This window comes from Bos mutus, chromosome 21, assembly GCF_027580195.1.
Source record: "Bos mutus isolate GX-2022 chromosome 21, NWIPB_WYAK_1.1, whole genome shotgun sequence".
Taxonomy (NCBI): Eukaryota; Metazoa; Chordata; class Mammalia; order Artiodactyla; family Bovidae; genus Bos; species Bos mutus.
In genome coordinates, this window is record NC_091637.1 from 31,398,790 (window position 1) to 31,414,902 (window position 16,113).

Genomic DNA, 16,113 nt, shown 5'->3' on the forward strand with positions numbered 1-16,113 from the left:
GTGGCCAAAGTATTGGCGCTTCAGCATCAGTCCTTCCAACAAATATTCAGGACTAATTTCCTTAGGATGGACTGGTTGGATCTCCTTGCAGTCCAAGGGATTCTCAAGAGTCTTCTCCAACACCACAGTTCAAAAGCATCAACTCTTTGGCGCTCAGCTTTCTTTATGGTCCAACTCTCACATCTATACATGACCACCGGAAAAACTGTAGCTTTGACTATACAGACCTTTGTCTTCAAAGTTATTTCTCTGCTTTTTAATATGCTGTCTTAAAAAAAAACAGATTATTGCCAACTATTTAGCATTCTGGGTCGATCTTTGTGTATCAAGATTTTGCACTTGACGACCACTTCTTGCAAGTTTCCCACATGAGGAGACATTCCTGGATGGGAGGGCGTGGCCAGTTCTCTGGCATTTGGCACTAGCAGCCACTTGGGGACCCCTCATAGTCCTCTGGCTGGGCAGGAAACTTTTCATCTAGGAAAGAGGGATCAGAGTGGCCTGGAAGGGGCTCTGCTGGGAATCAAAGCCCACTCAGGCTTTGTGGATGGACTTGCAGCAGGGCAGGGCCCTGTGGCCTTGAAGGCCGAGGAGGCCAGTGGCTGAGGAGGGGGTTCTCCTGAGCAGGAGGGGATGGTAGAGGCAGGAGGTGGGAGAGGGGGGCCCCTGGCTGGCCTTCCTTTGCTGCCACCTACTGCCCTCCCTGTGCCTTCCTGGCCGTGGCTATTGAAAAGGATGAGAACAGACTCTTTCTGTGCTGGTTGCAGAGCTCCTTGAGACATGGTGTTCTGTGTAAAAAGCACAGAGCCAAGTGATGTGTCTTGTATGCAACCCATTGTGAAAAGTGGGGGGAAATAAGCATGAGTGTTGGTATAGGCTTGTACTAGGGCTTCCCTGATGGCTCAGACGGTAAAGAATTCGCCTGTAATGGAGGAGACCTGGGTTCGATCCCTGAATCGGGAAGATCCCCTGGAGAAGGGATTGGCTACCCACTCCAGTATTCCTGCCTGGAGAATCCCATGGACAGAGGAGCCTGGCAGGCTACAGTCCAGGGGCTTGCAAAGAGTCAAACAAAACTGAAGTGACTTAGCACACATGCATGGGCTTGTATTAACAATGAGAATCTCTGGAAAGACACACAGAGAGCTAATTAAAGTGATGGCCTTTTGGGGGAAGTGAAAGAAGAAAGATTGATGGGTTTCAGGGCTGGGTGGCATTGAATATTCTATGTACTTTTCTATAGCGTTTGATTGTTGAACCATGTAAATATATTACCCAATGAAAATTACATTACACAATTAAAAATGAAAAAGAAGATGTTTATGTCCTGTTCTGTGAAAATTCTTTTTTCTCTGAGTCCCAGATACGTCATTCTCAGAGGAGAGGCGGCTGTTCCTGGTTGTTGTTCGGCATCCCTTATGCACCAGGCCCTGGGACACATGTGTCCCCAAATCCACCTTGCAGGGAAGGACTTGCCAGTGGCCTCCCATGTCCAGAACGGAGACACAGGGAGGTCAAGTGCCGAGTTCATGGTCATACATCCCAGGCAGAGCAGGGACACCCCTTAGCTCTGTCGGACCCTATTGCATTCTGCCCCTAAATCCAAGGAGACGGGTGAGTTCTTGGTTCAATTATAATTCCTAAAGGATTAAAGGGTGGCTCCCTATTCAGTAACATTGGTTTCCGTGGTTTTGGAAGTAAGGTGATTTCTCTCACCATAATTTTCCGCAAATGATCACAGATTACATATGCCATTAAAAGGAAAATGTTTAAAAAACAAAACTAAGCAATTCCTGTTTTCAAGCTGAGATGGTGTTTTTAGGTGACATTTGTGGTTCAGTAGCGTGAACTCTTCCATATACTCTGTGCACACTTTGTGGTGTGTGTGCCCCCAGGAACCCAAGAACTTGGTTCTTCCACACCCACTCCATAGGATGCGGTCGACCGTCTGATGGCAGCCGGTGACTGCAGAGCTTCAAGGTTGCGTTTGCCCCGCTTTTGTGATGCCTGCAGGTATTGCCCTGTAGCGTTTCCTGGCTGCTCTGTCCTGGGTCAAGAACGTAAGCCACACCTTCGATTTTATTCTTGGTGGAAAACAAGATCTGCTTCTCTAGGTCCTCCTTGTTGTCCAGTTCCCAGGAACTCAGGGACTTTGGCTGGCTTCTCCCGGTACCTCCACACAGCCAGGGTTGCTAGCCCCTGGGATGGAGAGGGAGGGCCCTGCTTGGGCCTGGAAAGGTGGGGGAGGACTTGGGAGCTGGTGGGAGGGCAAAGGTGGAAGGCCTGGCATGGGTAAAGGTGTGGAGGGGGAGCGGGTGCAGTGGGTTTGTAAGACGGGTTTTCTGGCCCAGAGGATTGCATAGGGTGACTGTAGGAAGGGAAGACCCCGGCTGGGCTTTAAAAGCTCTTGACCAGCCTTGAGTGGAGGCAGAGAGCCTTTCTTCCTTTCTTCACCCTCTCCAGTGACGGATGTTTCCTCTCATGCAAAAAAGCTTGGAGGCTGTGGGCTGTGGTTAGGATGCCTGTCTGCCTCAGCTAGAGCCTGTCTGACGCTGCAAACGAAACGATGGAGGGAACTAGTTGCGGAAATCGAAACTGCCTCACTTCTAGTAAGAGAGAGTGGTACCCGGTGCCCTGGGGGCTGCCCACGCTAGCTAGGGCATCCTGCTGGACTAGCTCCGGAAGGCCCCCCCCCTTGCGGGCTTAGTCACTCTCTGTGCTCCAGGCTCAGAATGGGGACAGGCCTCTTTGAAGCTTCCCCCCTCACTTGCTGAGGGGGAACTTGGAGAATCCTTTCTCCTTTCTGAACTTCAGTTTCCTCATCTGTAGGATATTAGAGTGATTCTCAACTGAGATAAAGGCTTTGAGGATGGAGACACTAAGCACAGTCCTCAGGGGACCACGTGCGGCTGCTCAGCATTGGGAGCTAGTAGACCAGGAAGAGATCCCAAGGGATCCTGACTTTTAACTGGATAGGCACCTACAGCGTGAGCCTCATATGTAGGTCTTCCTAATCTCAGGATGCCTCCCCAACTCTGTTCACCACTGGATACTAAATTCCACCATTTGACAGTCATTCCTGTGGCTTCAGGTAACAAGATGCAATAGCCCCATGAGGCTGGTATTCTTATTCCTGCTTTATAGAGAGAAAACCATGGCTTATAGAGGGGATGTGGGCCTGGGGGTGCCACCCAGATGGACGTTGGGGCTGCTGGGCTAGGCTTGGCTGCTACCTTCCCTGGTCAGGTCAGAGCGCCCTTGACATTAGCAAGAGTGTGTGGTGGTTTGCTGAGACCTGACACCCTGAGCAATGGATAACAGAAGCAGGCCACTGAGTGACAGGCCCTTCCCTGGTGTTGACAGGCCACCCACTATTGGGCAACAGGAAGTATCTGCTGCTGCTTCAGAGACTAGCAGCCAGGGTGGGGATGGGGCAGCCAGATGGGATCAGGGTTCCCAACTGCGGAAATAGAAAAGCAGAAGCTAAGCCATACTGGAGAGAAAAAGAAGGGGTGATGGGCTGAGTCAGGAGGGTGCTTGACCTATTCAGGGGACAAGGAGGCCTATGCTGCTGGGGCAGAGTGATGGAGGTGAAGAGTGGTTGGAGATAAGATCAGAAATGTGACAGGGGTCACAAACCCCAATGCCCAGTCGCAGCTCCAGGTCAATTACACACAAATTTCAGGGCGGAGGAGCAGTAGTTTTCAAAGTTCTCCATTGGTGTTGAGAACTGTGGTTTTTCTGCTACATGGCCATTGCTGACAATGAGCATACATCTGGCATTTACCATTTATGTGACCTCATTTGACTCACTTGTGAATTAGTAGAGGATAGAGGGGATTTTTTTTAACCTTATACAATTACTTTTTTGTGGCCAATGTCAATATACATAACAGATAATTTACCATTTTAATCATTTTTAAGTGTGCAATTAAGTTGCATCTGTACTCTCATAATGTTCTACCAACCATCACTACTAATTCCAAAACTTTTTCATCATTTCAAACAGAAATTCTATACCCCTTAAATAATAACTCTTTATCTTGCTCCTCTCATCTCCTACTCTACTTTCTGTCTCTATGAACTTGCCATGCTAGAGACCATGTATAAGTAGAATCAGGAGTATTTGTCCTGTTTCATTTAGCATAGTGTCTTTAAGGGTCATCCATGTTTTAGCATGTATCAGAATTTCATTCCTTTTAATTGCTGAAAAATATTCCATGCTATGTGTATACCTCATTTTGTTTATCTATTCATCTGTTATTGGGCACTTGGGTTTTTATCTCATTTCATATATTATGAAAAATGTCGCTATGAACATGGATGTACTAATCACTTCATGGCAAATAGACGGGGAAACAGTGGAAACAGTGGCTGACTTTTATTTTTCTGGGCTCCAAAATCACTGCAGATGGTGACTGCAGACATGAAATTAAAAGACACTTACTCCTTGGAAGGAAAGTTATGACCAACCTAGACAGCATATTAAAAAGCAGAAACATTACTTTGTCAACAAAGGTCCATCTGGTCAAGGCTATGGTTTTTCCAGTGGTCATGTATGGATGTGAGAGTTGGACTGTGAAGAAGGCTGAGCGCCAAAGAATTGATGCTTTTGAACTGTGGTGTTGGAGAAGACTCTTGAGAGTCCCTTGGACTGCAAGGAGATCCAACCAGTCCATCCTAAAGGAGATCAGTCCTGGGTGTTCTTTGGAAGGACTGATGCTAAAGCTGAAACTCCAGTACTTTGGCTACCTGATGCGAAGAGCTGACTCATCTGAAAAGACCCTGATGCTGGAAAAGACTGAGGGCAGGAGGAGAAGGGGATGACAGAGGATAAGATGGCTGGATGGCATCACTGACTCAATGGACATGGGTTTGAGTGGACTCCGGATGTTGGTGATGGACAGGAAGGCCTGGCATGCTGCGGTTCACGGGGTCACAGAGTTGGACGTGACTGAGCAACTGAACTGAATACTGGCTTGAATTCCTGCTTTCAGTTCTTTTGGGTATAAAACTAGGAATGGAGTTGCTGGATCATAAGTAATCCTATGTTTAACATGCTGAGTAACTGCTAAGCTATCAATATTTTCCCCAGAAGCTGCTCCATTTACATTCCATCAACAATGCACAAGGGTTCCAATTTCTCCTCATCTTCACCAGGGCTTGTTATTTCCTGTGTCTTTTCCCCAATCATAGGCATCGTAGTAGGCATGAAGTGGTATTTCATTTTTTTGTTTTTTAACTTTGGCTCTTTTTATTTATTTATTTGCCTATCTTTGCGACATGTGTGATCTTAGTTGCCTGACCAGGGATCAAACCTGGGCCTGCTGCAGTGGAAGTGTAGACCCTTAACCACGGGTCAGGTAGAGAAGTCCCTCACTGGTGTTTTGATTCCTATTTCCCAGTGACTAGTGATGTTGAGCATATTTTTACACATTTATTGACAGTTTGTTTATCTTCCTTAGAGAAATGTCTATTCAAGTCCTTTGCCTACTTTTGAATTGGGTTATCTTTTTGTGGTTCAGTTTTTAAAGTTCTTTATATAGTCTGGATAGTAATTAAGTATGATTTGCAAATATTTTCTCTTAATTTGTGGATTGTCTTTTCACTCTCTTGATACTGTCTTTTAACGAAAAAAAGTTTTCTGTTTTGATAAAGTCTAATTTATTTTTTCTTTTATTGACTGTTCTTTTGGTATCATATGCAAGAAATCATTGTTAAATTCAATGTCTTGAAACTTTCCCCCTATTTTCTGTTCAGAGTTTTATAGTTTTAGCTCTTACATTTAGGTCATTTATCCATTTTAAGTTAGTTTTTGTATATGGTGTTAAGTAAGTGTCCAACTTCATGCCTTTGCACGTGAATATCCATTTCCCCATCACCTTTGGTTGAAAGGATGGTCTTTTCCACATTGAATGGTCTTATCCTTGTTGAAACTCAGTTGACCGTATATGTGAGTGCTTATCTCTAGCTTTCTATTTCATTCCATTGGTCTGTAAGTCTGTCCTTACGACAAAACCACACTATTCTAATTCCGATAGCTTTGTAGTGAGTTTTGAAATTAGAAAGTGTGAGTCTTCCAACTTTATTCTTTTTTTTAATGTTGTTGGCTATTAAGGTCCTGCGTTAAGGTGTTTTTTTAATTTTTAATTAAAAAAATACAGTTGATTTACAATGTTGCTTTAAAGTATACAAAAAAGTGGTTCAGTTATACATATTTTATATATGTATATATACACATTCTTTTCAGATTCTTTTCCCTTAAGATTATATAAAATATTGAGTGTCGTTCCCTGTGATATACAGTAGCCCCTGGTTGGTTATCTATTTTATATATAGTAGTATCCCTGGTGGCTAAGATGGTAAAGAATCTACCTACAAAGTGGGAGACCTAGGTTCGGTCCCTAGGTCTGGAAGAGCCCCTGGAGGAGGGCATGGCAACCAACTCCAGTATTCTGCCTAGAGAATCCCATGGACAGAGGAGCCTGGCAGGCTACAATCCATGGGGCCATGAAGAGTTGGACATGACTGACCCACTAACAGTTTCTCTTTTGCAGCTTCCCTGGTAGCTCAGCTGGTAAAGAATCCACCTGCAATGCAGGAGATCCCAGTTAGATTCCTGGGTCAGAAAGATTCCCTGGAGAAGAGATAGGCTACCAACTCCAGAATTCTAGTATAAATCTGTGTCTCTATTCCTGCCCTGTAAATAGGTTCATCAGTATCACTGGGGCTTCCCAGGTGGCCTGGGAAAGCTTCATGGTAAAGAGCCCCCTCTGCCAATGCAGGAGACACAAGAGACACAGGTTTGATCTCTGGGTCAGGAAGATCCCCTAGAGGAGGGCATGGCAACCCACTCCAATATTCTTGCCTGAAGAATCCCATGGACAGAGGAGCCTGGGGGGCTATGGTCCATGGGGTCACAAAGAGTCAGACATGGCTGAGTGACTTAGCAGAGCACACTGCTGCTGCTAAGTCACTTCAGTCGTGTCCGACTCTGTGTGACCCCATAGACGGCAGCCCACTATGCTCCCCCGTCCTTGGGATTCTCCAGGCAAAAACGCTGGAGTGGGTTGCCATTTCCTTCTCCAGTGGATGAAAGTGAAAAGTGAAAGTGAAGTCGCTGAGTCGTGTCCGACTCTTAGCGACCCCATGGACTGCACCCTACCAGGCTCCTCCATCCATGGGATTTTCCAGGCAGGAGTACTGGAGTGGGGTGCCATTGCCACAGGTATCTGCTAATCCCAAATCCCTAACGTATCCCTCCCTGCTTTTCCCCTTAGGTAACCATAGTTTGTTTTCTGCCTGTGGATCTAGTTCTGTTTTATAAATAAGTTCATTTTTTTTTTTAGATTCCACATTTCAGTGATGTCATACGATATTTGTCTTTCTCTGTTTGGCTTATTTCACTTAGTATGATAATCTCTAGGTCCATCTGTGTTGCTACAAATGGTATGATTTCATTTTTACGGCTGAATAGTATTTCTCTGAATATATGTACCACATCTTCTTCATCCATTCATCTGTTGATGAACATTTAGGTTGCTTCCATGTCTTGGCTATTGTGAACAGTACAGGAATGAACAATGGGATGAAAGAATATTTTTGAATGATGCTTTTCTCTGCATATATACCCAGGAATGGGATTGCAGGATCATATGGTAGCTCTATTTTTAGTTTGTTAAGGACCCTCTGTACTGTTCTGCATAGTAGCTGTACCAGTTTACAGTCCCACCAACAGTGTTGGAGGGTTCCTTTTTCTCTACACTTGAGGTGTTTTTATGGGTGAAGAAACTGAAGTTTGAACATTTTTGAGGTGGTGCTAGTGGTAAAGAACCTGCCTGCCATTGCAGGAGACACAAGGGACTTGAGAGACTTGAGTTCAATACCTGGGTCAGGAAGATCGCTTGGAGGAGAGCATGGCAACCCAGTCTAGTATACTTGCCTGAAGAATCCCCATGGACAGAACAGCCCTGGCAGGCTACGGTCCATGGGGTTGCAAAGAGCTGGGCATGACTGAAGTGACTTAGCACGCGCACATAAGGTTGCCACCAGTCTATGACAACCCCCCTCTAACTCTCCCAAGCCTGGACATACGTGGAGAGACACCATCCTTTGAGAGAATCCCCTTGGGATGGTGGGCTCCTCCTTAGAGTTGCCCTACCTTTGGCCCCTGGGAAGGCCCATGACTTCTGAGCTTCCTTGAGTCCCCACCAGCTTTCATTCTTCAAGCACAATTGTCCCATAGGCTGGGGTCACCTACTTCTTCAGTGGACCATGAGAAAGCCTTGAGGGAACTGATGTCCACCTTGGCCTTGGCCTGCTTAGACCCGAGAGGCCTTTGAAAATCAGGATTTCTGATCCTCAAGTTCCCAACTGGCAGCCACTGAAGCAAAAGAAGTCCCCTTCTTTGTCACCTCTTGAATGTTTCCCCTTCATTTGGACCAGCTCTGAGACCACTCTCCCAGGCCTGGGAACCCCAGACTGCAGGTGGTAGGAAGGTTAGCTGGGGTCAGTCCACGCAAACAGGGTGAGGTGGTAGGCAGGGGATCAACAGAGACGTCTGGATCAGTGTCCGTGGAGCTGTCATGAAAACTGCACTTGTGGGGCATGAAGGTCTGCACAGCACGAGGATCTGCGCTACTGGAAGGCAGCACAGTAGGTGCTGAGCTGGCGTCTGCACTTGTTCTCACTCTGACCCAGATGAGGATGCAAATTGATGCTGGAGCCAAAGGAACAGTGTGGCTTATTCCAGGGTCAGGGGAAGACCAGAAGATAAAACTAGGCCTCAGGGCAGGGCAGGAGCTGCCGTGCCGTTGCTGGAATTTTATTTTCAGATGCAGACGACCCCTAAGCCTAGAAGGGCTGCAGGTTCAGTGAGGGGAGGAGTGTGCACTCCAGGACCCAGTGGCCTTGGTTTGAGTCCTACCAACATGTTTGGTGCAATGCAGGAGACACAGGAGAGAGAGGATCGATCCCTGGGTCAGGAAGATCCCTTGGAGGAGGAAATGGAAACCTACTCTGGTATTCTTGCCTGGAGAATCTCATGGACAGAGACACCTGGTGGGCTCCCATCCATGGGGTCGCAAAGAGTCGAACATGACTGAGCGACTAAACACACACCAACAACGTGTGGGTGCAAGTGATGCTGGGAGGGAACATTAAGCAGCGATGGTCCCAGAGAGGACAGGCTTGCCTCAGGCAGCCCCAGAGCCCCAGGCCCCCAGAGGTGGCATCTTGCTCCACTTAAAGATCTGCTTTCCCTCAGTGCTGCTCTACGCCTGATACCCGCTGGCTGTGCTGGCCAGGCTAAAGCAATTCCCAGTCTCTAACGCAGAACCCGAAGACGGTGGCAGGCGCCATCTTTGTCTCTCACACTGCCTTTAGCACTGAGCGGGCTGCTTGGACTCCATTGCCCTCATGGTTGAGTCCCTCCACCCTCTCAGTTTCTGGCTCCTTGTCTGTATTAAATCTATCACTGTGGTTAAAAGACAGATGTGGTCAAATGAATGTTAATGACCTAATAAAGGCAGGAGCCCCACGTGCAGACCCCCAGCAGGTACAGGAGACCCAGAAAGCCCCTGGGCTTGGAGGGTGTTGCAACCAGAGCCCAAGGGTCAGCTCTGAGGTCCAGAACCTGCCAAGGGCAGCAGAGGAGGCTGAGGGGCCTTCTGCAGGGGCTGCCAGGGGTCTCTTCCTGCCTTTGGGGAGAGGTGTGAGGAGTGGGCCCACCTCTGTCTTGAGGAAGTCTTGAACCCAGAAGAATCTGCCAGTTCTCACCCTGCAGCAGTTTATACCACCAAGCAAGACACCCCGCCTTGGCCCCGTGAGCGTCGGAGTCCAAGTGTTCATTCCGCTTTACGGATGAAAAACCTGAGGCTGAGAGACAGGAAGCAACCAGTCGAGATAAGTGTCACAGCTAGGACTCAAACCCAGCTCTCCTCTTTTATTTCCTTTCTTGGTTTACTTTCACTTAATATATACTGATCACCATGGCCACCCTTTTCCAGGAGCTCATTAAGTCTCAGGATGACCTTTGTTGGGCTCCTACGTATATTATTTCATTTAGTCCTCAGGGCCCCTAGGAGGAGGGCAGTGTGTTCACAGTCATTTTATAGAGGAGGGAATCTGTGTACGGGAGGTTAAGTAACTTGCCCAAGTTCACATTGTCTGTAAGCATGGGCTTGGCCAGGACCAGAACCCGGTACCTGGACTCTTTCCACACCCCCTGCCTGAACTTCTTCTTGATAAGGGGGTGCACCCATGGGCCATGGCAGGTATATGTGGTGTGGAAGGGGTGATGCTTGGGGAAAGGGACAAGTAGAAACACAGCCTTGGCTATTGGTGCTGGCCCCCAGGTCCTGGCTGGTCACTCACAAGCTGGAGCCTGTGCAGCAAGGAGCCGTGGGGCTGGCTCTGCACAGGGTGTGGTCACTGCCTGTCCTTGCTTATGGGTCAGCGTCTCCTCTGGGGCTTAGTGTTTGTGGTGGCTCAGTAACCTCCATCCACCTTCCCCACCTACCCTCAGCCCTGGCCTGACACCTGCCTCCTGCCCACCTACAGAGGAGCTGTGTGACCGGGGCCAGCCACTTACCTTCTGTGCGTCCGTGTGTGCTCAGTCACTTCAGTCGTGTCTGACTCTCTGCAACCCCATGGACTGTAGCCCACCAGGCTCCTCTGCCCATGGGGATTCTCCAGGCAAGAATGCAGGAGTGGGTTGGCATGCCCTCCTCTGGGGGATCTTCCGGACCCAGGGATCGAACCCAGGGCTCCTGCACTGTAGGCGGCTGCTGAGCCTCAGTTGTCACCTGTGACGTGGGGCAATCAGTGTACAGCCCTGACACTGCAGGCTTCTCTGAGAATTAGAGGCATAGAGGGCATGGGCTTCTACCGCTCCACATGCCACCCGCCCTGCTCCCTTCTCCTGACCTGGGAACTTGGCCCTGGTTCCCTTTACTTCCTGGGAGGCTCCCACCGCTGGCTCTGCCTGACTCGGGGCTCTCCCCGAGCTGGTCTCAGGCCACCTCTTCAGACACCTGCCCTGGCCCTTCAGCCCCCTCGCTGCTCACAGCTCTGAGCATCAGGCTTCCAGTCTCCTGAACCCGAGGGGCTCAATGCCACCTCCAGGCCTCTGCCCAGACTTGTGTTCCCTCCCTGCCCTGTCCCTTGTGCTAACTTCTGCCCATTTTGGTTTCTTAACGCAGGAGGAAGACGTGGGGGATTGAGCTGGGCCTTTAAGAATGGAGGGGAAGTGAGCAGTGCTTCACAGGATGGGGGAAGGGGAGCGCGTAGAGGAGGCCCTTCCTTCCTGATGTTGGAGGAGGCCTACTTGAAACAACAAAGTCACAAAGTAGGAAGCCAGCACGCCCACACAATTGGTGTTGAAGTCGGGACAAGTTATATAACCTCTCTCATCCTCAAATCCTCCCGGGGTCTGTGTTACTGAGATGAGGCCCCAGGTTGGCACAGGAGGTCCCTTTCTGGTACTTGTGCTATTCCCCGGCCTCCAAACTCTGCAATGTGGGATTCCTAGGAGCCCCTGAACATTCACAGGCCTCTAACAGCTCCACTCTTCCCCTCACCCAAGGCTGCAGGAAACAATCAACCCCAGGTCTCCGGGTTCCCCAAAGCTTGTGGCCCAGCTGGGCCCCAGGTCAAGGGCCTGGACATCTCAGGGACCATGCAACGGGGCTGCTTGGGTGAAGAGGCCTCAGCCCAGGGCTCAGTGGAGATCTAGAGCCCTCTGGAAACTCATTTCTAATCCCAAGCCCCAGATTAGCTCATTTAACCACGTTCAATGTGCTTTGTTCCTTAAGAGTCTACTGCTTTCTTGGCTCTCTCCCTTTGACACCTATCCTGAGCCATCTTAGAAAAGCCATAAGTCACCCCACATTTGCCTGCTTACAGATGGACCCCTCCAGTCTTTAAGTCAGGGGACATCCAGACTCAGAACACCTAGTAGGACACATCATCTGAGGCTTGAATCCTCTCTGCAGAATCCCTAACCTGTTTACCAGATCCTAGCTACGGGGCACTCTCAACCCAGCAAAGCGACTTACCTGTGCTCCATATTTGGGGCCACATAGGCTCTTGGAAAGTCCTTCTTTGTACCGATCTGGAGTTGGCCTCCCTGTCTACTTCCCTGTGAGTCCTGGCTGAGGCTCTGGGGACACCAAACACAGATGCTCCCTCTTTCGCTGAAGGCTCCACTGCTGCTAAGTTGCTTCAGTTGTGTCCAATTCTGTGCAACCCCATAGACGGCAGCCCACCAGGCTCCCCCGTCCCTGGGATTCTCCAGGCAAGAACACTGGAGTGAGTTGCCATTTCCTTCTCCAGTGCATGAAAGTGAAAAGTCAAAGTGAAGTCACTCAGTCGTGTCCAACTCTTAGCGACCCCATGGACTGCAGCCTACCAGGCTCCTCCATCCATGGGATTTTCCAGGCAGGAGTACTGGAGTGGGGTGCCATTGCCTACTCCTGAAGGCCCTACAAAGGCCTACAAATGATCACATTCCTTACTAGCTCCTCAAGGGCTGAGGCCTGGTACCCAGCCCTCTGTACCCAGCTCTCCTCCTGGGATTCTCTGGGTAAACATCCAGCTTGCTCACTGAAGTCTCTGGTTCATCAATTCATCCATCCATCCATCTATCCACCCATTCATCCATCCATCCACCCATTCATCCAAGCCATACCTGAGTATCTGTTCTTTGCCGTCTCTCAGTTTAGCAATCAATAATGGTAGAGACGAGACCTACTGTGGGGTACTAGCTGTGGGGCAGTGGAAAAATCCTGGCTGCTATTCATTGACTTATCTTCTCTGAGACTCAGTTTCTTTATCTGTACAATGGGGTAGTAACATGTTGTATGAAGTAGAGGGGACGGGTCTGTCTGGCTTATTTAAGGTGCTGGGTAACTAGTCATTGAACTGCAAACAAATGGTCTGGTCTTCTACTCGGGGCGGCTCAGGAGCCAGCTGTCATGAAGGCACGTCCACGTGAGCTCCTCCCTATGTTCGCAGCCTTTGTTCAGTCTATTTGCTGAGCATTGCTGTACAGATGTGGGCACTGGGACCCAGGAGGCAAACCGCCCCACGCTCTGCCTTCTCCAGAGTTCAGTACTCACTTCCTCAGGTGTTCTGACAATCCCAGTGGTTTTGCTTCTCTGCGCACAGCAGACAAGCAACAGTGGACTGGTAGCTAGTAAGCTAGCCACGGTAGGCGCTGGCCACAGAAATCCTTTCTGTTAAATTGCGGTGAAATTAGAAGGCGAGGTCGCCCGAGTACCGTGCAGCCTATAACCGTATTCAAAATTGCTGTCCTTGGCTTCTGGAGCTTCCTGAGATGAAAGCGGTGAGTCCAGTCTCCCTGCTCTGTCTCTTCTCCCATCAGTAAAAGGTGATTTAAAAAAAAAAGTTAAATATATAAAGAGCCTAGCAACCCAAGAGCATGTCAGTCATTAGAAAGGTTTCTGAGAAGAATGGTAAGCATTTTATGAAACAGTCTCTGAATTTGGTAAGGCACAAGCAGGAAGCTTGAATTTTTTCCTTCCGCCTTCCAAAGCGGTAGTGGTAGCTCTCCCTTCCTCACCCCTGGGCGTGTGATAGAGCGTGTCCAGTCCTTTTCAGGTCTAACTCCCTCCAGTTCAACCTCGTATCCAGATCTCACTTTCCTGTTCACCTGAAAGCTCCCCAGTCTCCCCGACTTTGCCTGTGATTGGAAGCCTATGATGCGCGCGGAGCACAGGGTCGGTCTCTGTCACCCCCACTGCTTACTGCTTCTGGCGTCTCTACAGCCGGCGCGTGTGTGGGGTTGGAAGGCCTAAAGGGATGAAGGGTCTTGTTTTCCTGGTGCAGTTGCTGCTGGTGCAGCAGGTGACTGATGCCCACAGGTCAGCTCTTCCTCTCCTGGCTACTTTTGCAGGTCCTTTGGGGACCTTGTCCCCTGGCTGTCCCACTCTCTTCCCTGCAGCTGTCCATGTCTGATCCCTCCCAGCTGCACCCCATCATCTACTCCATGCAGCTTTTTTCGAGGGCTCCTTCTTGGCTGCCAGGCATTTCTCACCAGCCAAGACTTACAGGCAGCTCTTCCCAGCCACCTTCCCAGCCTCCACTTGGTTCCCAGGAGATGTATGGGTGTCAGCCCCCAACCGCTCCCTTCCAGGCCTCACACGCCTTCAGACTCCCCTTGGGCAGCTTCAGCCCACCCCTGACTTCAGACATCTCCAGGTAAGATGCAGTTATGGTTGCCATGGTTTCCAAAAGCCAACAGACACACAGCAGCCTCCAGGCTGAAAGAACAGTTGAAGGTCACCTCCTCTCCCCAAACCCATAACACAGTCAGGCGGCCCCAGAAAGGACAAGGGCTTCACCAAGAGTACCCAGCTTCTTCCTGGCAGATCAGACTTGTGACCAAATCCCAGGCCTCTCCCTCTAAGGTGAGAGGCTTAGCTGTCCTCTGAGATACTTTATATTCTGGAATTTCATGTAAGGGAACATTTGAAAAAGCTTCTGCAGCCTTTTAAATGGACCCTCTGGTGGGGAAGGGTGTATAACTCAGTAGGAGGATAACTCGGTGTTTTCCAGCCTTGAGCAGCTGGGTTCCGTCCAGTGAGAGCCAGCCAGAAGGGGCTGGTGAGAGCCAGGGGGGGCCAGGGCAAGGCATGGGGAGCTGCTCTTGCTGAACAGCTACTGAGTTCAGGGCTTTGCAGAGAGGTGGGGGATGCGCTAAGTTCTGGCTTGGGAGAGCAGGGCTCAAAACCTGGCTGTTTCCCACCGACTTCCGAGCAGGTAGCTAACCTCTCTGGGTTCCGTTTTTGTCATCTGTAAAATAGGGGTAATAATCCTCAGCCCCGTCGCCAGCTCAGGGCAACCTCTGACCTTGTGTTTCCTCATCTCATCTGTGTACATTGTTTCACCGGCTTCTTAGATCAACTGTAGGTGGAGGGAACCATTAGGCCTCTTGTTACAGGGAGGGAAGTGGAAGCTGAGAGCGCCCAGGACCACAGGGTGGGGTGTGAACCCATAAATGGTCTGCTAAACTCTGTCCAGTCTCTCGGGCCAGGTCTGGGCCCCATCCCTAAACTTGGCAGCCAGTCTGCCCCCAGGGGGCTGTGCCCACATGGGGTGGGCTGTCTGGGGCCAGGAGAGGTTGTCCTCCCCAGGCATTTCCTAGATGAGGAAACCTGGTCCTGAGAAGGGAAGTGGCTTGCTTGGGGCTCTGGTCTCTGTGGCCCAGCCAATGCAGCCACCAAGAATGGCATGGGTGTGACAAGGAGGAAGTGGCAATGGGCACAAAGCTCCCTCTGTACTTGCGCAGTGGGGGCATGGCAGGGCTGGGGCCGGCTTGCTGGCCTGGACTGTGACACATCCAGGGCCATCCAGCCAAGGGAGCAGGTGGGCCATCCCTGAGCAGAGACCAGAGCCCCGAGCTCGTAGGCTTCTCGCATGCCCCTTTCAGGTGGAGGCAGGAATACGCTTCTGGCCGGAGCAGCCTGGAACACCTTCTCCTGTAGCCCTGATCTGACCAGTGTGGGGCAAGGGAGGCCAAGAATGGCCACACAGAGTGGATGGCAAGGCCTGGGGTCCCACATCCGGCTTGGGGGAGTCTCCCCAGGAGGGAGCTGCATCTGCCTGCCACCTGGCACCCCGCCCTGGGGTGGATCACCCCAGGTGCCACATGGCGAGGGTGGGGCCTCTGGCCGTTTGCTGGCTGTCCGCTCACATCTGCAGAGCCAGCCGGCCCTTCTCCAGGGCAGCGTTCCTCTGACCCAGCCCGGGCACGGAGCTGGCCTCTAAGAATCCATGGTAACTGAATGACAGACGGAAATACGGCTTTGGTTTGAGGCAGAGGGAGTCTGAGTAATCATCTTCAAAAGAGGGTTTTTTTTTTTTTTTGATGTTTCAAAATGTAACAGAGTTGCTGGACTACCAATGTCTGAACTGGACTGAATGTCTGATGTAGGTTTGGGGACAAACTGCATGTGTGCTCAGTCACTTCAGTCGTGTCCAGCTCTTTGAGACCCTATGGACTGTCAGCCCGCTAGGCTCCTCTGTCCATGGGAGTCTCCAGGCAAGAACACTGGAGGGAGGAGCCATGCCCTCCTCCAGGGGATCTTCCCA

The 16,113-nt window shown here is 50.1% G+C and overlaps 1 protein-coding gene across 2 annotated transcripts in view; it reads left to right on the plus strand.

The window, feature by feature from the left end:
* PSTPIP1 (proline-serine-threonine phosphatase interacting protein 1) overlaps positions 1-16,113 on the plus strand; it is a 44,637-nt gene that overhangs the window by 5,790 nt on the left and 22,734 nt on the right. The window contains exon 1 of one of the 2 annotated variants that reach the window (XM_070358565.1): positions 13,167-13,345. The exons of the other annotated variant lie outside the window; for it this stretch is intronic. Within the exon in view, the coding sequence (XP_070214666.1) occupies positions 13,337-13,345 (9 nt within the window). The 5' untranslated portion in view covers positions 13,167-13,336. Of the gene's footprint in view, positions 1-13,166; positions 13,346-16,113 lie in introns of those variants that run through there. 2 annotated transcript variants of the gene reach the window in all.